Source organism: Apostichopus japonicus, chromosome 20 (assembly GCF_037975245.1).
Source record: "Apostichopus japonicus isolate 1M-3 chromosome 20, ASM3797524v1, whole genome shotgun sequence".
Lineage (NCBI taxonomy): Eukaryota > Metazoa > Echinodermata > Holothuroidea > Aspidochirotida > Stichopodidae > Apostichopus > Apostichopus japonicus.
Genome location: NC_092580.1, coordinates 21,067,538 through 21,088,003, shown reverse-complemented (window position 1 = coordinate 21,088,003; position 20,466 = coordinate 21,067,538). Strand labels below are relative to the sequence as shown.

At 37.6% G+C, this 20,466-nt stretch overlaps 1 protein-coding gene across 7 annotated transcripts in view; it reads left to right on the top strand.

The window, feature by feature from the left end:
- Positions 1-20,466, top strand: part of LOC139961200 (histamine N-methyltransferase-like) — a 50,168-nt gene that overhangs the window by 20,331 nt on the left and 9,371 nt on the right. For 4 of the 7 annotated variants that reach the window (XM_071960205.1, XM_071960207.1, XM_071960204.1 and 1 more), the window contains exons 2-3: positions 11,897-12,096; positions 19,381-19,556. In XM_071960205.1, coding sequence (XP_071816306.1) covers positions 11,897-12,096; positions 19,381-19,556 — 376 coding nt within the window. Of the gene's footprint in view, positions 1-1,405; positions 2,236-5,175; positions 5,456-11,408; positions 11,516-11,896; positions 12,097-19,380; positions 19,557-20,466 lie in introns of those variants that run through there. The other 3 variants (XM_071960206.1, XM_071960208.1, XM_071960211.1) reach the window with 3 other exon arrangements.

Sequence of the window (20,466 nt, the reverse complement as noted above, 5' to 3'; positions counted from 1 at the left end):
ATTTTTGTAATCATTTTCTTTTCTTCTCAGGCTGGTAAACGTGTTTACAGTCTACTCATATTGTTTTTTTTTTCAAACTAGAGAAGCTTACTATTATAAAAGAAACTTAATTCTCCTAAAAGTCCCTCCAAAGAGGTGTTACTTACGCAGCACTGCCCTGTCCACAACCCCCACCCTACCCCTCACCCTGGACTCACGGAACACTATCTTCAGTATAAGTATACAATGAAGGTTGAGGGTTGTTGCAAATTAACTCATTACTCTGCTGTCTGCTGTTTGCATAACGAGCAACTTAATGACGGGTATGTTATAAAATTGTACTATGCAGATTATTGTTATAGTTCCCAATTAATTTTCATTTATTCAGTTCATTAGTCATATTAGACAAACTGTCCCTCTCCCCTTCCCCTTCCCCCTTCCCCCTACCCCTCCTCCCATCCTCCCCTCCTCCCATCCTCCCCTCCTCCCATCCTCCCCTCCTCCCCTCCTTCCCCTTTACGTCCTTGCTCTTATACACCAATGATTTCTTGTTTCGATGGTACTTGCTGTAAACCTCTGGATCATAATTTTCCATCAGCGGTATTTAAGCTTCCTAGCCCATATATTAAGGTCATGGTTTGTTACTTTTAAGCACGACTCTATAACTGTCAACTTTTGGGAGGACAAACTTGACCATTGTATTAGCTGTCAGCCCATTATTTCCTAGATCTAACAGGATTGTGAAGCTAACTTCAAGTCAGTTACAGTGGCGTGTATACTATTGCTGAAAAAACCAGATCCACGACGATGTTTAATGATTACCGCCCTCCATTGCTTAAGCTGTTGTACATGAAGGTTTGCCACTGAGTCAAGCTATAGACGCAAACTGAATATCACGTATGCAGGCTTGGAAGGATAAATCCCTAGGGTGGGTTACGCTTCCCTTCTATAGAAGTATACCCCTCTCTAAATATTGCCATGGTGACTTGGTTAAATCTAAAATCCAAACACAGTTTTGTCGCGTTGACTATAGTGATATGAGTCACCATATCGTATGATACGTTCAGTATTGTGGTGGTTGGGGGGGGGGGGGACAAAACCTGTAAAACGATGACGTTATGCTTTTATTAGTGTGCACGTTTGTTTCATAGGTAGGGCCCTTGACATGTTACCTGGAAACTAAACAAGTGCAGAGTGGTTTTACACTACGTAGTAACTCAGCAAGTCACCAGTTTGAAACTGGAGGAAAAACACGAGTTTCCAATTCTCAGAATTTCAAGGTGCACAGACAGTAATTGTGTTCGTGGTACATATTTCAACGAAACTCCACCCACGGTGATGAAGTAAACAACATGATACAGAACAAACCTTTCATTCAACGATATAAACTGAGCATTCCCTTTCTCTCTCTCCCTCTCTCGTAATATCTCTCGAGCAATATTTGTTTTTGTTTTTCCACATCATTTATTTGTTTTGCAACTAAATGACATGACGCGCAGAAACTTTCACCATCACGTACCATTTATCATTTTTCCTCGTGTGAAGACACTTTCAAGTTCCTTGAAGTATGACAAACGTTTGTGTATTGCGTGGTGTTTCCCACGGGTTTCATCCAAGCCGTTTGTGAAAAGTAGGGGACTTAAAACTAATACAAAAGTTATATGGGTCACAGTAGAAGCCATATAAGGGGGTGTTAGTCCTGAAGAAACCAACCGATAAATAAAACAACATGTGTAGCTTCTTCGTATTTTTTGTTTGGTTTGGTTTTGTTCACTATCTTTTCCTTCTATAATCTCTTGGGGATTCTGCAGTTGTCGCTATCATTTCAAAGCATTGTGTACATTTCGACAGTTTTTTTTAAAAGAACAACAGATCGTCGTGATTTTTCACACGTTACTATTCACAACCATTCACCAGCGCGGGCAGTGAATCCATCAGTTAAAATGTACGGATAACTCTAAGGTACTACACCTCATGACACTTTTCAGTTGACAGCAGTCAAGGACAGCTGGTTAGTTACTGGACATCGTGTCATATTTATATACAAACTCGTTATACAATATTTCGAACAGTTTGCACATGTTTTTCTGGACTTAATCGGTTGTCTTATTACTTCAAAGTGCAAAGTTCCATTTGGATGTGTGCCGCTTTAGCACGGAATCCACTAAAGGACCTTCTTTTGTAACTGAGAGGTTTTCTTGGTGTGTGTATGTGCCCCAGCTTGAATTACCACTGAGTGAGAGCATATCATACAAGGTAGGTTTTCGTCATGCACGTTTTTTGTAAACAAAACACATACACCGTATAGTTTAATAGTCAAGACCTTATTGTGGTCAACTTAACGAGTATTATATAGGAACAACATGATCTGGTTTCTGAGATTCTTCTATGCTCAATTGTTCTACCGACTCCCTCCCCTACCCCCCCCTCCCACAGGAGAAAATGAAATAAGTAGTAGGCGTAGTATTTCTAACAGTTTCCAAAGAATAGTTTCCAGATCCCTGGGAATATTGCCAGATACCAGAACTAGAAATACACGGTACGAGTGACGTAAGAGGTGTTTCTGATATAGATAATGAGCCTATATATGGTTCACAGTACATCTGAAGTGTATCACAAAGACATCAATATCATATAATCTATAGAAAGATGCTATCTGGCGTTTGTGTCTCTTTTCGAAGATGATTTAGCATATTAATATGCTTTATTAATATAGCGTCAAGTACATCTCTCTTACATCTTATCGACAAAAGCATTTAATCTTATTAAGGTCCATTATCACTTCGGGTATCGCTATGACGTCACAACAGATAAGGAAACAGTTTAGCAGACGAACTATGCAATCTTTATTTATATTGGGTATTAATACCATTTAGTAAATATAAGTCAAGTATATATAGTGTGAGTGATCGAAGAAGTACAAAGTACGTGCCAAGCGATAAATTTAGCGATATCCAAATCGCTACTAGTTTCAGTTCATAGAGTAGACATGATGTGACTATAAACATAGGAAAATATTTTGCACAGATGAGAAAATCTATTGCGCAGTTGCAGACTGAGTCATTCGTGAGCAAGTGATAAGCACCCCTCCTCCCCCCCCCCACCCACCACCACAAAATATAACTAACAATTACATAAGCAACTTGAATCAGTAAACTCAAAGCAAATTAATTAATTGGATCGAGATCAACTCATTTTTTATTTAGGTCTATACGCCATGCTTGCTTTCTTATTAATTCCCGGCATGTGTTACCAGTATTGCGGAAACCTTGCTTTGTCACTCAAAATTCATTTCCAAAAATTAGTTGGAAAACTATGAAAAACTCTGCATGAACGTCACTTACCCGGGCTCGCACCCCGTCTGACCCCTTTCTTCACTGGCAGAAATTCTACTTTACTAACCAGTTATATTAAAGGGAACATATTGTGACCAACCAACATTGACTGAGCATTAACTATACGATGGTCCACCACTCAAAGCATTTTCTGGGACAGTTTGATAGTGTAGGCTACATGCAGTTTGCATGCGAGTACCGGTACCTTTTTCTTAACTTTTTGATGTATTTCAGAGGCCGAACAAGGTGGTTTTCTACAAGATAAACCACCAAGAAACGAAGCTAGTGTACTTTCCCTTTAAGATGATTCTTGACGTAAATGTAGGTCAGTTGAGATAGCGACGTGTGATTCCTGAGTTTCAACTGGGTATACCCTACGTGATTTTTCGTCAAACCTACGGATTTTATATTTTCAGCAAATATTGACATCTTTTTTTCATTCTTTCTGCCTTGACAATAGTAAACTCAAGTTAACTCAATTATTAAATTCCCTATCTAGTAGGTTGTAAACATGTTGTAAGAGAGAAGTTAGTTAGCTCAAACAGACTGTAGAAAACAGTAAAGGATACGTGACCAATGACAAGTGACAAAGGTTGCTATAGTATTATACATTTTTATCCATGATAGAGCCCAAAGGGGCATGTCAAAAACAGAACATTATCTACTTGACCAACTACAGTATAGCTCGGTCAACAATTACATCAAAAGTGACCTTGTGACCATGGGTTGTCTAAAGGGCGTCATCGATGTATTATTTAATCACACAGATAACCCTTTTGCCACTCAAGATAATCCCCTCTTCTTTACCCCTACCCCGCAGCACCAACCACCCGTCCCCCGCCCCGCCCCTCCCCTCCCTAACCGCACCGTCCGCTTCGGCGATATGTACGTATCGTATATGTGATGCCTATACTATGCGTCTGTTTGTATCACGTGACCAAACTATGCGAAAATGTTGGTAAAAAAAGAAGGCTGCATAGATGCAAAATTGTGCGACATTTTCTTTTCAACTTTTGAAGCAATTCATTTTGAAGAATGTTCGACTGTTTATGGGTTGTACGGTTGTACCATCAATACATGTTACATATTTATGTATTATACACTTGGATTTTTTTTTGTAATCTTCAGTCAGCTAGTGACGTGGGGAGGGGGGGGGCTGAGCCTCATAATTTTCTAGGGACGATTATTCACCCCCTCCCCCTTGTGGTACACCTGGTTATATACGTTCCTGGGAGTGTAGATCGTTAACCTTTCGGAATCTTATAGACAATTTAAGGCGTGTCTCAGGGAGGCGTCGTAAGTGTCACATTTCTTTGACTCCATTCCTGGGAACCACTTAATATTTAAGACTTGTTTTTTTACTTCTCTCCCTTGAATAAGTACGAAGCGGGGTCAAGGATACTCGCTATACTTGACGTAAAAAACAAAACAAGACCGGTTGCTAAAAACACTCGTGTGAAGGCATCACGACAATCCCACTGCAAACCAACAACACAAAATATAACAAAAACCTTGTCATATTAAACACAATTAACATCTAATTAACTGATATTCACTGGCTGATGAAATTGTTAAACTTACCACCAAATGTGTGATGTTATCATTGAACACATTATAACAGTGCGACCTATTCAGCGTTTTCCACGCGGTATATTAATGGTATGGACTCTATATACTATAGCGCTAGTTTCTAAATGATACTATACATAGTTGCGGAACATATTGTATACCGCATATATAGATTATACAAATGCAAAACACAATAGTTTGTGGTCAGTTAGGTTTCGAGTAGTCACGTGTATGCATGATTTTATTATCAGTATTATTATTATTATTTGGTCATTTGTAAAAAGAAACAGACGGATGCACAAAGACTTCTGATTGGATGATAGGATACTTGGTCATCACTCTTATTCGTTCGATTAACCAATGAGGTTTTTCCTGAAATTCGTGGAACAAAGGATTTTTACAAGCAGTATATCTATACAAAAGCAGAAAAGTAAAAGGGATTGATTTATGATTGATATTGAAACGAAATATTGGCTTCTTCTTTCTCTTGTCTTGTCTGATGACCTAGAAAGGCTGAAATTATTTCTAAAACCTTCATTTCTTTGCTGCCTGCTAAATAAAGGAGACTAAAGGTAAGGGGTAATGTTTCTCAATTTTTTTTCTCTTAAAGCATCGCACAAAGTATAGGTTTATAATTAGCACCTGAAATTGTTATCATTTTTTTAGTATTTATATTACACTTTATATTTGACATGTCAGTTATAATTTTACTTTCTTGTTTGAAACAAGAATACGTAAGAAAGAAGCTTACACGATGACTCTCAAGGTGTAAACTTTCATTCTTTTCGCAGCGTGTAAATATTAAATCATAATTTATCTGTTGCTTATCGACACTGGATCGACCTGATATACAGTTAGGACATACACTTTGAACTAAGAGATTATCAACTGTTTCGCTCGATAAATTTAACGAATTTGTTGTTCCTTTGTTTATACAAACTCTCGCTTTAGAATATTAATTTCATTGTTTCGTACCATTCACATATTATTCGGTAAATCCTACAATGTAAATTAGGAGATGTAATTGGATTAAAAAGATATATAAATAGATGAAATGTGAAAAGTTATAAACCGTGAGTGGGTTCAAGGATTGAGAACTTTATGTGCCACAAATTTAATACAATATTTTCTTCCTTTTTCTCAATCTACTTATCTGTGAAAATGTATGATCAATATTTTCGTCGATTCTTGCTGTTGACCAACGGATACTAGAGATAATGTGTTCAAGTATTTCTGATATCCTGAACAATTGAAGGTTGACTTTATAGGTATAACAATCATCTTGATATATTTGAAGACCATTCAAGTAAATAAATAAAAACGCTGCTATTAGCCCAGGTTGTATATTTCTGTATCAATTTGCCCTTTAAACATTAATTTTGAGTCTCATCAATTAAAGCGGCTGGACCACTATAGTCTAACACATTGCCAGACCATTATGGGTCAGTTCCCCGGATGTAATGCAAAACACCATATATAGGAAAACATCATACTTTTATGGCCTTAAAATGACATGCTTACAAAACATTAAAGAAATTGTCATGTGCAAAATGTGTTGAATGTCATCCAAGGGTGCTCTACTTGTTTTCGCATCAATTTAAAAGAAAATGTTTTTGGTTGGGTTATTAGCATGTATCACAACAATGGATTACCATTAACATCTAAGAATGCAACGAAGAGCTGACGTCACCATTACGTTTAACCCTTACAAGAAGATTTCAGAGATTTAGCATATTTTAATGGTGAATATCTCGAAAACCGGATAGCTAAAAAACATTAATATATTTTGCACTCAAATCTTCTTTTCTTGGACTATGACATTCAACGCAAGAGGGAAAAAAATGAACTACAAATGGAATGTATAACTATACATATTTAAATGCACCTGATTTACAAATATTAGCATGAAGAAATGCATTTATTCATAATGCATGGAGAATTCAATGTCAAGGTAATTGTTAATATATTCGAGAGTGGTGTATGTTGACATTCTATAGATTGGCTTTTTGGAAGTACGATATTTCAAGGTTATAAATTCTTAATTTACAGTGACATTGTAATAAGTTGCAGTATTTGCTGTAAGATACGCTGTAGCAGACATATAACATTGATACTTTTCATTTTACGTAAAGTGTTTTTTTTTTAATTATTTCTATGTGAGAAACGATTTGAAATATTTTTTTTTTTTTATAGTTGGCCTACAAAAGTTCAGTAATATGGTAACATCGTGAAAGGACTCTACTTCAGTTTCGTATATTTATCGCTTATTTTGAAAGGTTTCTGACCTGCGGCGCAACGATTAACTTGACGGCCCGGGCCAGCGATGAGATAGCGCCCCTAAGACGAGTGAAGGGAACAAGTGTTTTATATGCACTAGCGCAGTGCAGATTGCGTTACCATAATTTTCTTAATGACATCAGCCTTGTCACTTTGAGCGCAATGTGCTGTGTGCCCCGTTTTCTTAAGGCTCATAAGGCTCCGCGGCGCACGCTACGCCCTCTCACACCCCCCCCCCCCCCTGACGTCACGTTACCGCTTCGGTCGCTGCAACACATAATATGTTTCTGTGATATACAGTGGTTCATACACTATACCACAACATCTTCGTTTACGCTTCCTAGCGAAATTCCTGCAACTGATTCCTGTTATCAACGTGTAATTCACAACGATAAGTGAACATGGGAGTCCGCAGGGGAGGGTTGGGGAGGTACAACGGTGTATTTCCCGCTGCAAATTCACAGTGGTAAAAACATTGCAACCGAACCTTAAAACATAGGCCTATTGTTAACTGGTTAAAGGTTAAGGCTAACAATCTTTCAACTAACAAAGATAAACTTTCAACTAAATGTCAAGAAGACATGTCCTATGATGTTCTCTACTCGCAACAAGTGTTCCCCATCTAGTGAACAAGGAAATTAATATCTACAACAACCGTATCAATATTATCAGTTGCTAAATTCTAAGGGTGTTTTGACATTGATAATAATTTAACTTGGCAGCACCACATTGATTATGTGTGCAGCTAAGCCTAAAGATGTCGGTATTAGAAGTATTCTCAACTCACTGAGATTTCACCTGGGCAAACAGAAATCTCAATGTTTATTTATTATACATTATCCTACCTTACTTATCTTGCTGTAATTCTGCCATGGGCCAGTCAACTATCTTAAACGAATGCAGAAACTTTTTGTTCTTCAAAAGAGGACAGCGTCTTACATCACAAATATATCATCTCTTTCTCACAGTCACCCTATTTTTGGTTATGTTCCAATTTTTTAATGGAACCTCTACCTTAGTGTTTCAAACCTCTCGTTTCCAACCATTATTCTATACACAACCACAACACTATAGATACGCTACAGCAAATCACTCCGCAGGTCACGTAAATCGTTCGAATTCTAATCAGCGTTTACATCTGGTTTCAATAAGTCCGGAGATTTGGGACTTTTTAGAGTTGGAGTTGTCTTTTCAAGTCTGTACATACCATTGTCAACTTTAAAACTTTTTTTACAAAGCTCTTTTGTAATCTAAGTATTTCTAAATTGTGTTGTCTATAATCCCGTCTTCGTTTTCTAGTTCACCGTAGCATGGTTTTGTAGGGGTATGGGTGCATGTTTTCGTAGGGGTGTGGGTGCATGGTGAGGTGGATGGGATGGGATGGGGTGGGAATTTTGGCAATTTTTACTTCATCCTTTGTTTTCTTTTATCTGTTCCCCTTGCTGTCCTGAGCTTACTTTTCCACAAGTTTCTTGTGTTGGGGTGGGTGTAGGGAGGGTGGGGGGGGGTGTGATCGAGGCACGGCTCCTGTATTATTTTTTGAAAAGACCGTAGTATTTTAAATAAATGCAGTAGTATTCTTGTGTAAACGTAACAAATTCCTCAAACATTCAGGCATCTTTCCACTGTATGTCCTACATTTTGTGATTTAACATACTTATCTTACATTATTTTATGTCAGTATTGATGTTCTGACTATTATGTTTTAACCTTTTCTATTTGTAATGCTTGGTTATTACGATAGATTGATTGATTGATTAATCGAAACGAAATTGAAAATAACTTTAACTAGATTTATTATAGACCGGTCCACCGGTTACTTTTTCTTTTTACGGTTAACCGAATTTGTTGCTGAAAGCGTCCATTTATGTCATGTCTGCGTACGTTTGTGCTGCATGTAACGGGGGGGGGGGGGGGAGGAGGGGTGGATGGAGTTAATGAAATGGGGGCGGGTATCGATATTTTAATGACATGGTATTAAGGCGTCAGTTAACATACACTTTGCATGTTGTATATAGGGACTGAATAAAGAATACATGTTTCTTTTACAGTCAGGCTTGAAAACAATTAAACAATCAAGTAATAACAACAAAGAACAATTGGCTATACAGTCTGTCAGAAATCAGAAAATGTGATAACGTATCTTCATCAACCGTTTCTAATTCAGAAGTAATTTTGCTTAATTCGATTGGCATTTAATTATAAACGAATGGGTTGAAATTATTCAATTAGACAAACGTTTGTGTCATAGTATTAAGAGAGATCAAGTCAGATCAAAAAGTGAAAATTCAGATCAAAATAAAGGGTTAAAATGCAATAACAAGGGATTAAAATGTATAGTTATTTATTGACACGTGTAAGAGGAGATTATGTAACAGAAGAACGCAAGTTTGTAATCAAACCTATTCCATTCAAAAGTCAATAAAGTGATTAATCCAGTCGATGGTCTATCGGATTATATCAGAAATTACTCGAATCCTACTACATGTGTTGAAGTTAAAGGCGATCCAAAATGGCCTGCATCATGTACAACAACTGAGCCATCTGGGTTTGAACGTGGTGAACGTGAGAGTATAATTGTGTGGGAGAGTTGTAAAATACATGATTTCGAAAACCACTTTCAAACGGATGGTGTTGAAAAATCGTGCATGAAATTAAATTGATAATAGGTACCAATATTTCCCAAGAACCAAATATATTATTTGTCTAATAGCAATATTCCACGACACCGCTGAGAGAGTGGGTTTGATGAAGAAGCGACCAATTAGAAATAAAACTGGTAAACATTCCTATTGATAAATTGTTTAACAATGACTGCAAATTAGATATGGCAAAGTAAATTAAATCTATGCATACTAGACAAGAGCTCCGAGTTCTCTGCAATCAATATAAGCAAAAAGTTGAATGTAGTGAGAGGGGTGGAATCATGTAAACAGAGGACATTGTACAGTTTATTAACTAGTAAAACAGGTACAGAGGGCTCTGTTCTGTTTATTAACTAGTAAGCCAGTCACAGAGGGAATTGTACAGTTTATGAAAGAGGGCATAGTACAGTGTATTAACTAGTAAATCAGGTACAGAGGGCATTATATACAGTTTATTAACTACGGTAGTGAATTAGGTACAGGGAGGGCATGCATTGTACAATTCATTAACTACGGTATGAATCAGGTACATAGGGCATTGTATACAGGTTATAACTTGTAAATCAGGTACATAGGGCATTGTACAATTTATTAACTTGTAAATCCGGTACAGAGGGCATTGTACAGTTTTTTAACTAGTAAATCGGGTATACAGAGGGCATTGTACAGTTGATTAACTACGGTAGGGAATTAGGTACAGGGAGGGCATTGTACAATTTATTAACTTGCAAATCGGGTACAGAGGGCATTGTACAGTTTATTAACGAGTAAATCAGGTACAGAGAGCATTGTACAGCTTATTAACTAGGTCTCGTATAATCTCAATCTGCCTATTGATTTATATTAGCAACTGTTTGATCACGTATATAGTCCTACCTGTTTTCCTCTATGGTTGTAAAATGCGGGGATTCGAAGACTGAAAACTAATGGAGTCATTTCAATTGAAATTTTATGAAAATGATCTCAGACTGAACAAGCACACATCAAATTGTACCGTATTGGGGAGCTCGAAAATACATAAGGTTATTATCACCGCTGAAGTTAGAATGGAGTCTGTTTTGGGGTAGGTTAGTTAACGGTATAGTACGTATAACCTTTCGGGTATGTTGTACTTTAGAACTTTACATGATAAGATTATTTATTCATCTCCTTGAATTTTGCAAAGTAAATTCAATTTCTGATAACACAGGTCTGTCGTACAAGTGGTACTCCACAGTCATGAATACACAATTTGTTTTTACTCCGGTACGAGCCGGTATATTTATAGTATCCTATCTTAAAAGTGTAATGATACAAAGGCTGTGTGATATTTATAAGCAGGAGTGGTTATATAAAATATAATGCAAATCACCAATGCCTAATTTACATTTTTTTTAAAGAAAACTTAGAATTTGAAAATTATATTACAATATTTAAATATGTGATCGAATAAACCTTTGTAAGCTTCGTGATAAAATATCAAAATACCTACCGTTATTGGAAGATTTGAAAATGTTGCGTTCTACGAGAGAATTTGTGTCTTGCTCACCGGGGAAAGTATCGGGGGACGAATTTCATTTACTTATTTCAGTGTGACGCATTTACAACTAAAACAAATGTGTACATAAAAGCCTCATTTTAGAAGAAATCAACAAAACTTTGAAAAAGAAGCAACTATTTCAAACTCAAAACAAGGAAACTCTAGTGAAGTTGAGTTTATTTTGTGAAAACGTAAGGAATGCATTAAAATCTTAGGCATATTTTCATCACTTTTTCATTTGTTTGTTCATCTATTTATTTCTTATATTTTTTCCCCTTTTTGTTTTTCTTTTTAAGTTATATGTATTATGAAAAGATGTCTCCTTAGTGTTACGTTATTTTATATACGGCTCTTATACCTCCTTGGAGGATGAAGAAAGAAATAGACTATAAAACTGAAACCACTGATCCATGTAAAACAACCCTGTTGATAATTACCCAAACAGAGAGAGAGAACGAATTTATTTTATTTTATTTGAAGTAAATCTTTCGATTTGGTAAAATTTGTCAATTGATATATACAAACTTACTTATTTGAGAAAGAGACATTTTCATTATTATATGTTGTTACAGGTTACCATCAAAAGAAGACAAAATGAGAACTTTGAAAGAACACCAGTACCATCGTTCTCTCGATGAATTCCTGAGGAGATGTGATCAGGAACAAGTCATGTTGAAATGGATCCAAAATAACTTCAGCAGAGTACTGGACAAGATCCCATCTAGCTTAAACGGAGAGACAACTCGATTTATAGGAGTTGGCTGCGGAAATGGTAAGTCTTCAATCATAATCATCCCTGCTCCCTCCCTCCCCTCCCTGCTCCCCCCCTCCCACTATCGCTGCTTCCTTTCCCAATGAAAGTGAGAGCCTGAGGGGAACCACAATGAGTATATGGCTCGAAGCAGAGGGGTTACCCTGGAAATATGGGATGAAAAACATGATAACTAAGAGGGGGGGGGGGATTAAAAGTCGAAAAGGGGAACAGGAAACCTGTAATTGTCCCTGGGATCCGACCTGGTTCGACGTCTATGGGTATTCCCAGAGATTCATGAGTCTTTCTTTTGGGCACTAAGAGAGTGCCAGAGAGAGTACCTAGTTTCACGATTGTGGTAAAAAAATTCTTGATGACGTTTCATCACAGAGTGACCATTATGGCATTCTAGCATATTTGGGGACAGTGTTGATGACCCTTGACCTCTGTTTTGAAACTGCGAGTTTATTCTCAGCACAAACTTAGCCGAAAAGACAGAATAAACTGAGTAAATTAAAGGTATGAAGATTTGCGCAGTACAAAATGTATGATCGTCATATCAAAAGTACAGAGAAGAATTAAACCCAAATGATTCAGTTTTAAGTGGAACGATTTTCTTAACCCTTGTGTTAAGTGAGCCAGTTTTAATTTGATAATATGTGTCCACAATATAGGATTTATTTTCTTTTATCTGGCGTTCGACACTGGAAGTCAATTCCGACACTCGCATGCTATCACCCGCTGTGGCGGTGATCTATTGGTTATTCTTTTGATTATTTCATGGTTATATATTAGTTACACTGACCAAGCAATTTAGGTTATCACGATACCTATACGTCGTAAATGACTCGACCTAATTTATTGAAGTATGTACTATGCAAGATTTTCATAATGTCCCGGATGTGATATACCGCCCTTATATATATGGCTAAACCGCCAACATAGTTTGAACTCAGCTTACGCATATGCAGTGATTAAAAATCACGAGAAATGAAAAAAAAGCGTTGAAGATTCTGATCATGTTATGCACAGAGGACTGATGATACCATGTCGCTGTGTATGGCTTATGATAGGGTACTTAGAGGCTGTAATGATGCACGCAGACATAATTTTCGTGCCTGGACAGAGTTATCCTTATAGCTGCATTCTCTTTGCGTAAGAATGTGTCAACAATTGATATTCAACAAACAACATCAGCTTTATTTGTTACCCCAGCAACCTGTATGGTGTACCAAATAAACTCCGAATGACTCATTTCGGCATATCAGATTTTTCTTCGACACGTTTAAAATACACAGTTGATGATTTCATGTGAAATATAGGTTTCGCTTGCTAACCTTTGTGGTTTTACTATTCAACAATAACGCAGTTTTCTTGAAATTTTGTGCAGTGTATGCATACATGATTCAGATTTCGGTGAAAACAACAATTAAGTATAAACTAATGAAACTTCAAGTCTCAATGTGTTGCCAAAGTTTAAATTCGACCTTCCAGCTTACTGCCCTAAAAACTCCCTAAACTGCCCTAAACTGAAAATAACACCGTTCTATGCAATTTTCATACCAATATTCATAATTTTTATTGGGTCATCTGTCGTTAAACATTTTGAGCTGAATAAAATTCGCCAGATTTATAAACGAGTCCGTAGTTTCTACAAACTTCAATCAAAATTTTACAAGCCCCGCCCAACAGATCATGCGCCAATCAAATCTTTCTGTTTTGTTTACGACCATTAGGCGGCTTAGGCCTATTGGACTACTTTCAAATTCGTGGCTAGCCTGTGTGTTAGGTTTCTTCTCTTGAATCGCATTTTTCTTCTCGTCTTACCGATGTAGCTTGAGAAATTGTTATTTCTTTCCATTGCAATGAATAAACAGTTTTTTTTTCCAGACGTTTCCTCCGTGGAATTGGGTAAAAAAAAAGTGGACGATACGAGTATAGATAGGTTACATTTGTGTAATGAACATGTTGATATGGGCGGTCGCAGTGATTTTACGGTAAACCGTTCGCGACATAAGGGCAACCTAAAATAAATTTCTTTCTTTTGATTGCGGCAGCTTTTTTTCAATTAAACCCACATGGTCGGAGTGTATTTAGAATAAGAAACATTGAATCTGCTTCGAAAGTTTGTTTTCCGAGATTTCATCAGCAAACACGTATTGAGACTTTAAGATTAAATGACCGAGTAATAGATAATCTTTCACACAAATATGATCAACTTTGTTCCGTGCATGTGCGTATACTTTATGACCTACTTTATGCTACAACGGCGCTCCATATACCGTGAGACCAAATTTCTCTCGGTCTATTGTATCAGTATCAGTATTGCATGCATATTAGGCTATTATATTTTATAAACAGACATTGTCTACTAACAATAGAGAGCTTTTACACGTATCTAAATATTGGTAGTCAAGTTGAAGGTCTTTTACAATTAGCTTCAAGGGGTGCATCGTTGTAAAATTAACCCTAATGTCGATTGAATACGTGACTTGACATCTGACTACTCATGCTCACTGAAGGAAAAATACTTGTTGCAACAAAGATATTTGTTCAAATTGACCGAAATCTGTTTGCTTCAAGCTGGGGTTGAGTCGAGGTGTGCATCATTTGTGAAATTAACCTCGTTATCGGGAGAATATGTCACTTGAGGGGTACAATTACACGGAACTTAGAAAAACATATATCTGCTGAACTCTGTTATAAGTTTAAAAGTTTTATAAGTCCTTTATGTAGCCTAGTTACTCAAACAAAAACAGTTAGATATTCCGAAAGAAATCAAATAAGAACAGCAAGAAAGTAAAAGAAAAGGAAAAATATAACGCCAGTGGACCTTATAAGTTCATCGTTAGTGTCCTCGATATTCTAAGAGAGAGAAAGAGGGAGAGGGAAGTGGAGAGAGGGGTTAGGGGGGGGGGGTGGAGCGCGCACTTAAAGGGAAAAAAATTCTAGACATTACTACTAAGCTATATAAGAAGTATATAAAAGTCTTACACAACATTTTCACCGCACTTGCATGCAACAAAATTCTCTGTTGAGTTGCGTTCCATTTTTGTTGTACCCCAAAATATATATATCGCCTGTTTTGTCAGTTTTGATCTGAATATTTCTTGTTTACTTGAAATTCGTATGTAAACAATATATCATATACACAAAGGGGAAGGTCAAGCTAGGGGTGAACAACCTAAACCTGACATAACATCAGAATAGCCAGTTGATTTACTGTAAAATAGTAGACATTATAGGTTCATATAATCACAAACAGAGGGAAAACAGAGGTCACAGTACTCAATAATTTACCGCCAAGAGCATCGATGTACTGATGGACAGGACAGTTACGGGTTGTCGTATCTTATACTGCCGTACGGCTTGCTCGGAGTTATATGATAAATTATGGCTGTCTAACAGACATGCAATAGTTTAGAGTTTTTCCCGCCTCTTGCGCCAAATACAACCCCCCCCCCAAAAAAAAAAAAAATCATTGAAAAGAAATTCCAAGTCACATCTGGTGACATGGTTGACATTTGTGATACCATTGTCCCCTTTCATTCTTTGTGTCTTGAAGACAAATTAATAGTACATATCAGTATGACTTTTGACGATTTGCGAGAGTCGACCATTAGGATACGGCGACTCCACCTGTATACTTTCTACTGTATCCTATACTTGCTGTATACACTCCCCGTGGCTGATTCGAACTCTGTCCTTGCAAGGAATCATGCTAAAATATGTCTATACCTATAACTGAGCACGTAGACCGACGTTTATGGGTTCATTGTTATCCCATATCCTGATTGACCCTTCTCGCGTTCCGACAAGTTTCGCTATGTATGGTGACATCACGTTTTCAGAGTTGAACATAGTTCGAGGTTGGTAAAGATAATGTTACATATTGAACATTACGGATTACTAGAGCATGAAAACATCACGAAATTGTTCAGTCTTGCCTGTTTTTTTTTTTTTTTTTTAAATCTTTTTTGTACCTTTAATGTGTTTGTTTGGTATCTGTTATTACACCCGGCATCACGTATTATGTTAAGCGATAACCCTATCATGTATTTGTCTTGTTATGGCTCCAGTCCTAGTTAGTGAACGTCTATTCAGCATTGGACAGCCATTTTTGACTTGTTTCAGTGACATTTTTCAAGAAGCCTATAAAAAACAGAAAGTCAAGTTCAATATGTAAAGGTCACTGCTATTGACCTAAAATATTGTAGCAACAACTTATTGATTCCATAAAGCGACGGAATATGTGATGTGATGTGTACTCGTACAGTATGTGCCTGTGTGTAACACCTTGGTTTGTATACCAGCACGATCACTCACCATGCTAAGCTTGTGTATGAACTTTATACTTACTAGGCTTTCGACGTTTCGTTCTCGGTGGATGTCAAAGATCATTTGAGGACAAATAGTGATAAACAATCTTTGTAAATAAGCTAACTTAGGGTAGCCTTTAATGAGTTTTGCTTGCATTTTAATTGTTGGTGGAGGTGAACGGTTATTTGAGGTCAACAGTGGTTAAAACTGTCCAGAACCTAGTGAACAGGCAAACTCAATAAGTTCCGATTTGGTCAATGTCATACTTTTATTATCCTCCTTCAGTGTGTGTGTTCTCTGTTTACTAGCCTTGCCGGTGGAAGGAATTTGGTAAACTGAAGTTCAGTTGAGCGTGTGTGTGGGGTGGGTGGGGGAGGAGGGGTGGGGGAGGTTATGAAGAGGCATATCATAATGTACATTGTAAGAGCGGGTCTAAAGTAATCTTGAGCACCACATGTAGTTGCCTATACTGAGAAGATATTTAACATTGCAACATAGTGATATTCGCTTCAGAGAATTGATGCTCGTATGTTGTGGGATTTTAACACACCTGTCTCTTGCAAAGATCAGGGATTTTCTCTTTTGATTTGCCTTAAAGCTAATATTCTAGATGATTTTAGGGAAAGTGGTCTCAATCGTAAGCCAGAATATGTCAATAAAAATATTTCACAGTGAAGTGAATAAAGTCGTTAATAACTGTATCGTCGCAGGTTACATGCATGAAGAAAAACAATGATTGTATTTGCTGGATATGCTGAACTCGCTGAACAGTTTATTCTTTATAACTTCATCAACACTTAACCTTGCCGACAATAAGACATACGTCACTGTTACGATACAACAATATGTACTTGTAATGTGTTTGTCTGTTGTGATGACCTTAACGGTTTACTGCAAAGATCAAAGGATAAATATACAGACAGTTGACTGTTGACTGTTGCTCGAAATGGTACTTGAAAGGTAATCAGTTTCTAACTTGCCATACACTAACTAACTTATCACGTAATGTCGACAAATGAGTGTTTCAAATTCCTCTGCAATGTATACAATAATCCAGGGAGCTAGAACTCTTAGACGTTCTGGTTCTGACCTAGTTAATCACACAGGGTGTTCATGCGAGGTGATGGGAGGGGGGGGGGTGTCGAGGGGGGTATATCCCTTTTGAAACCCACACGAAAAATTAACCGTATAAGCTATTAGCACAACCTTGCGTGTAGAACTTTATATAGATTTAATTATTTATACTTTTGATATGCCTCAGGATGCACCATTTCATGCATAATTTTTTCCGGGGGTGGGGGAGGGATGGAGACCCCTCAGATCCCTCTATGCGGGAGTCCGCTTCAACTACGTCAGGGCCAAATTCCTAAATTAATCGTTGAATCGCGACTTAGATCAGAGTGACCACTGTTGTACATGGAGTCTCGAATCAGTGTATGATAGTGGTGTACGCCCTCTATAAACGTCTTACATCCCCCCACCCGCCAGCACCACCTTACGGGGACAAGAAGGATTGGAAGGTTTGGGAGGACCGATATATGTAAACAGTAGGAACAAACCTTGGAAACAGTTCTTCTTATCCACTTAATGAGATCTTGAACGTTTCTTTGGTAAACCCCTCTCTATACTCCCCTCCTCGTCCCCTTCCTCCCCGTCCTCCCCCCTTCCACCTCTCTATCTCTCTTGGCTGTGTTAATCATACAGGAGGGCGCTTCTAAATGATAAAACTTATTTCTCGTACACATCAATGAGTATACCATATGATCATATAACTACCTCGAAATCATCGTAGTATTCTGGACCGAGCCTGATGTTGATATTTCGTGATGAGCTTAAACAATTTCTCACCCTTTTGTCACTCTTTTTTTTTTGCTTAGTCAATATAACCATTATATATGGTGTTGTCCTCAAGCGATCGATTTTAAGGAGAGGTACTAAGAAAACATAAGGGACCAACTTTTTTGACGCCTAAAAGAGAAACACAATAGAGCGATTATGTCAATCAAAAACTTGAAGAAATCTTGCGCAGAATGATAGAAAAATTTCAGTGGTAATTCGCTTCGTATACATACATATTTATATATATACATATATGATAAAAAAATATTACAGTCTGTTTGTTTGGTTGGGTGCTATGCCAACGTGGATAGCTTCAATTGTGTTATAACTATTAGTCATAATTATATAGTATATCGAGGTTCATTGCTGATGGGCGTGGGCTCAAAAGAGTGACAGGTCATTATGAAACAGCTGATAGATTACATCCGTGAATATCTCCGTGCTATGCATATATCTGAGTGCACTTTGACTGCTTTACACGTAAACATGGAGTCTATTTCACATGTGTTTGGTTTAATTAGGTTATGGATGGATATTAAAGAGGACCAGACGTTTCGATCTCGTCAGATACATGGACTCTGTTTCAAAACGGGCAAAGTAATCCACTGAATAAAGTCTTACAAGCACAGAAAAAAAAATATTTTGAAAATATGTACAATATGACTGAGGGAGGGAGGGAGGGAGGGAGGAATCCCCAGGAGGTATCCTTTCTTCCACTCATGGTACACCCCCCCCCTCGCCCCTCCTTTTCTCTCACTATTCTGAACAATAAAATATGAATGCTGTATAAAGTTTGTTATGTTTATATTAATGAATTATCTTCTCGCTCATGGCCCTCCCACCCATTTTTCGTCCAACTGGAGAAGAACATGAATCTCACGGCGCAATCGCAAAGTTTAAGTGGGAAGTTAAATTAAGAGAGAGGGAGGTGTGTGTATGTGGGGGGGGGGGGGGTTAGTGGTGGTGGTCCTGGAGTGTACAGATGAGCGAAAGGCCATAGCAAATCGTATACCTATAAGCCCCCCCTTTCGTAGTTTACGTCACTTTTTTGTGACCATTATTTAACTGTTCATTTTTTTTATGAAATGTGTTGCATTGGGTTGGATTTTTACGCTTCTCCTATTAAACTTGACCATTCTTTTGTAGGAATTATGGATGTTGAGATGTTAAAGAAGGCGTCTGAGCTTCATCCACGATTACATAACATCGGTATCGACCCCAACGGTGACGCACTCGGTGTCTTCAAAGAGAGAGTACAGACAGAACCTCGATTGGATAATGTCAACATAGAATGGACCCAGGAAACAGCAGAGAAATATCAGGTACGGTTTTAGCGATATACCCATATACCGATATACCGATATATCTAATGAAATGATATGAATGTTACCTCAGCTAAATGGATTTTCGATGAGATGTGAGCATTCCCGCTGAGAAGCGTGTATACGTAAAATGGGAGGAGGGGGGGAGGGGGGTAAAACTGGGACATGGGTATTGTCAGCTTAGGGACGGGTTGTAATCGGTGCTTCTAATGTAAATGACTAAATGACTATCTGTCTGGCTTCTGTTTGTGTTTTATCAGGGAGTAAGCTCTCGACAAGCCCTCAAGGTCGTTTTTTGTAGTTTACTTCCTTCACATCATGTTTGTGAATGTATTCATGTTATCTTTAGACTCTGTATCATATCTGTAATACAAATAAGCGAAACGAAACGAAGTTGAACATACCTTCACCTTGGTTTATAGTACAAAGAAAGAAACCTCGTACCCTACCCATGTCATATCACCTACCAGGGGGGGGGGTAGGGTGGGAGGGGATGGGAGGGGGAGGGGAGATGACTTTTCAAGTACATGCTGAGTTGTCTTATTTATCAAACCTATGGCCGTTCTGGAAATGTCATCATACAAATGTACAGAAGTAGATTACTTCAAGTCTGAATGGCAACGATATGCCGTACATCAAACACCGACCAAATGAATACCGACATAGTTGATGATATCGCGATGTAACATAAGCTAGAAGCCATTACATTCCCTCTCACACGGTAGCATATTATTGAACGCGTGTAATAGATATTGTACAGTTATATATTCGCGTTATTTTGCGTCGAAAGATTGGAAGTTCTTGTCAAGAAACCTGTTCTATGTATTACTCTCCTGAATGTTTGAAACTAATATTTTCAGGGATGAAAAACGGCAAGAAAACACTTTGGATTTTGTTTTATCTTATATTA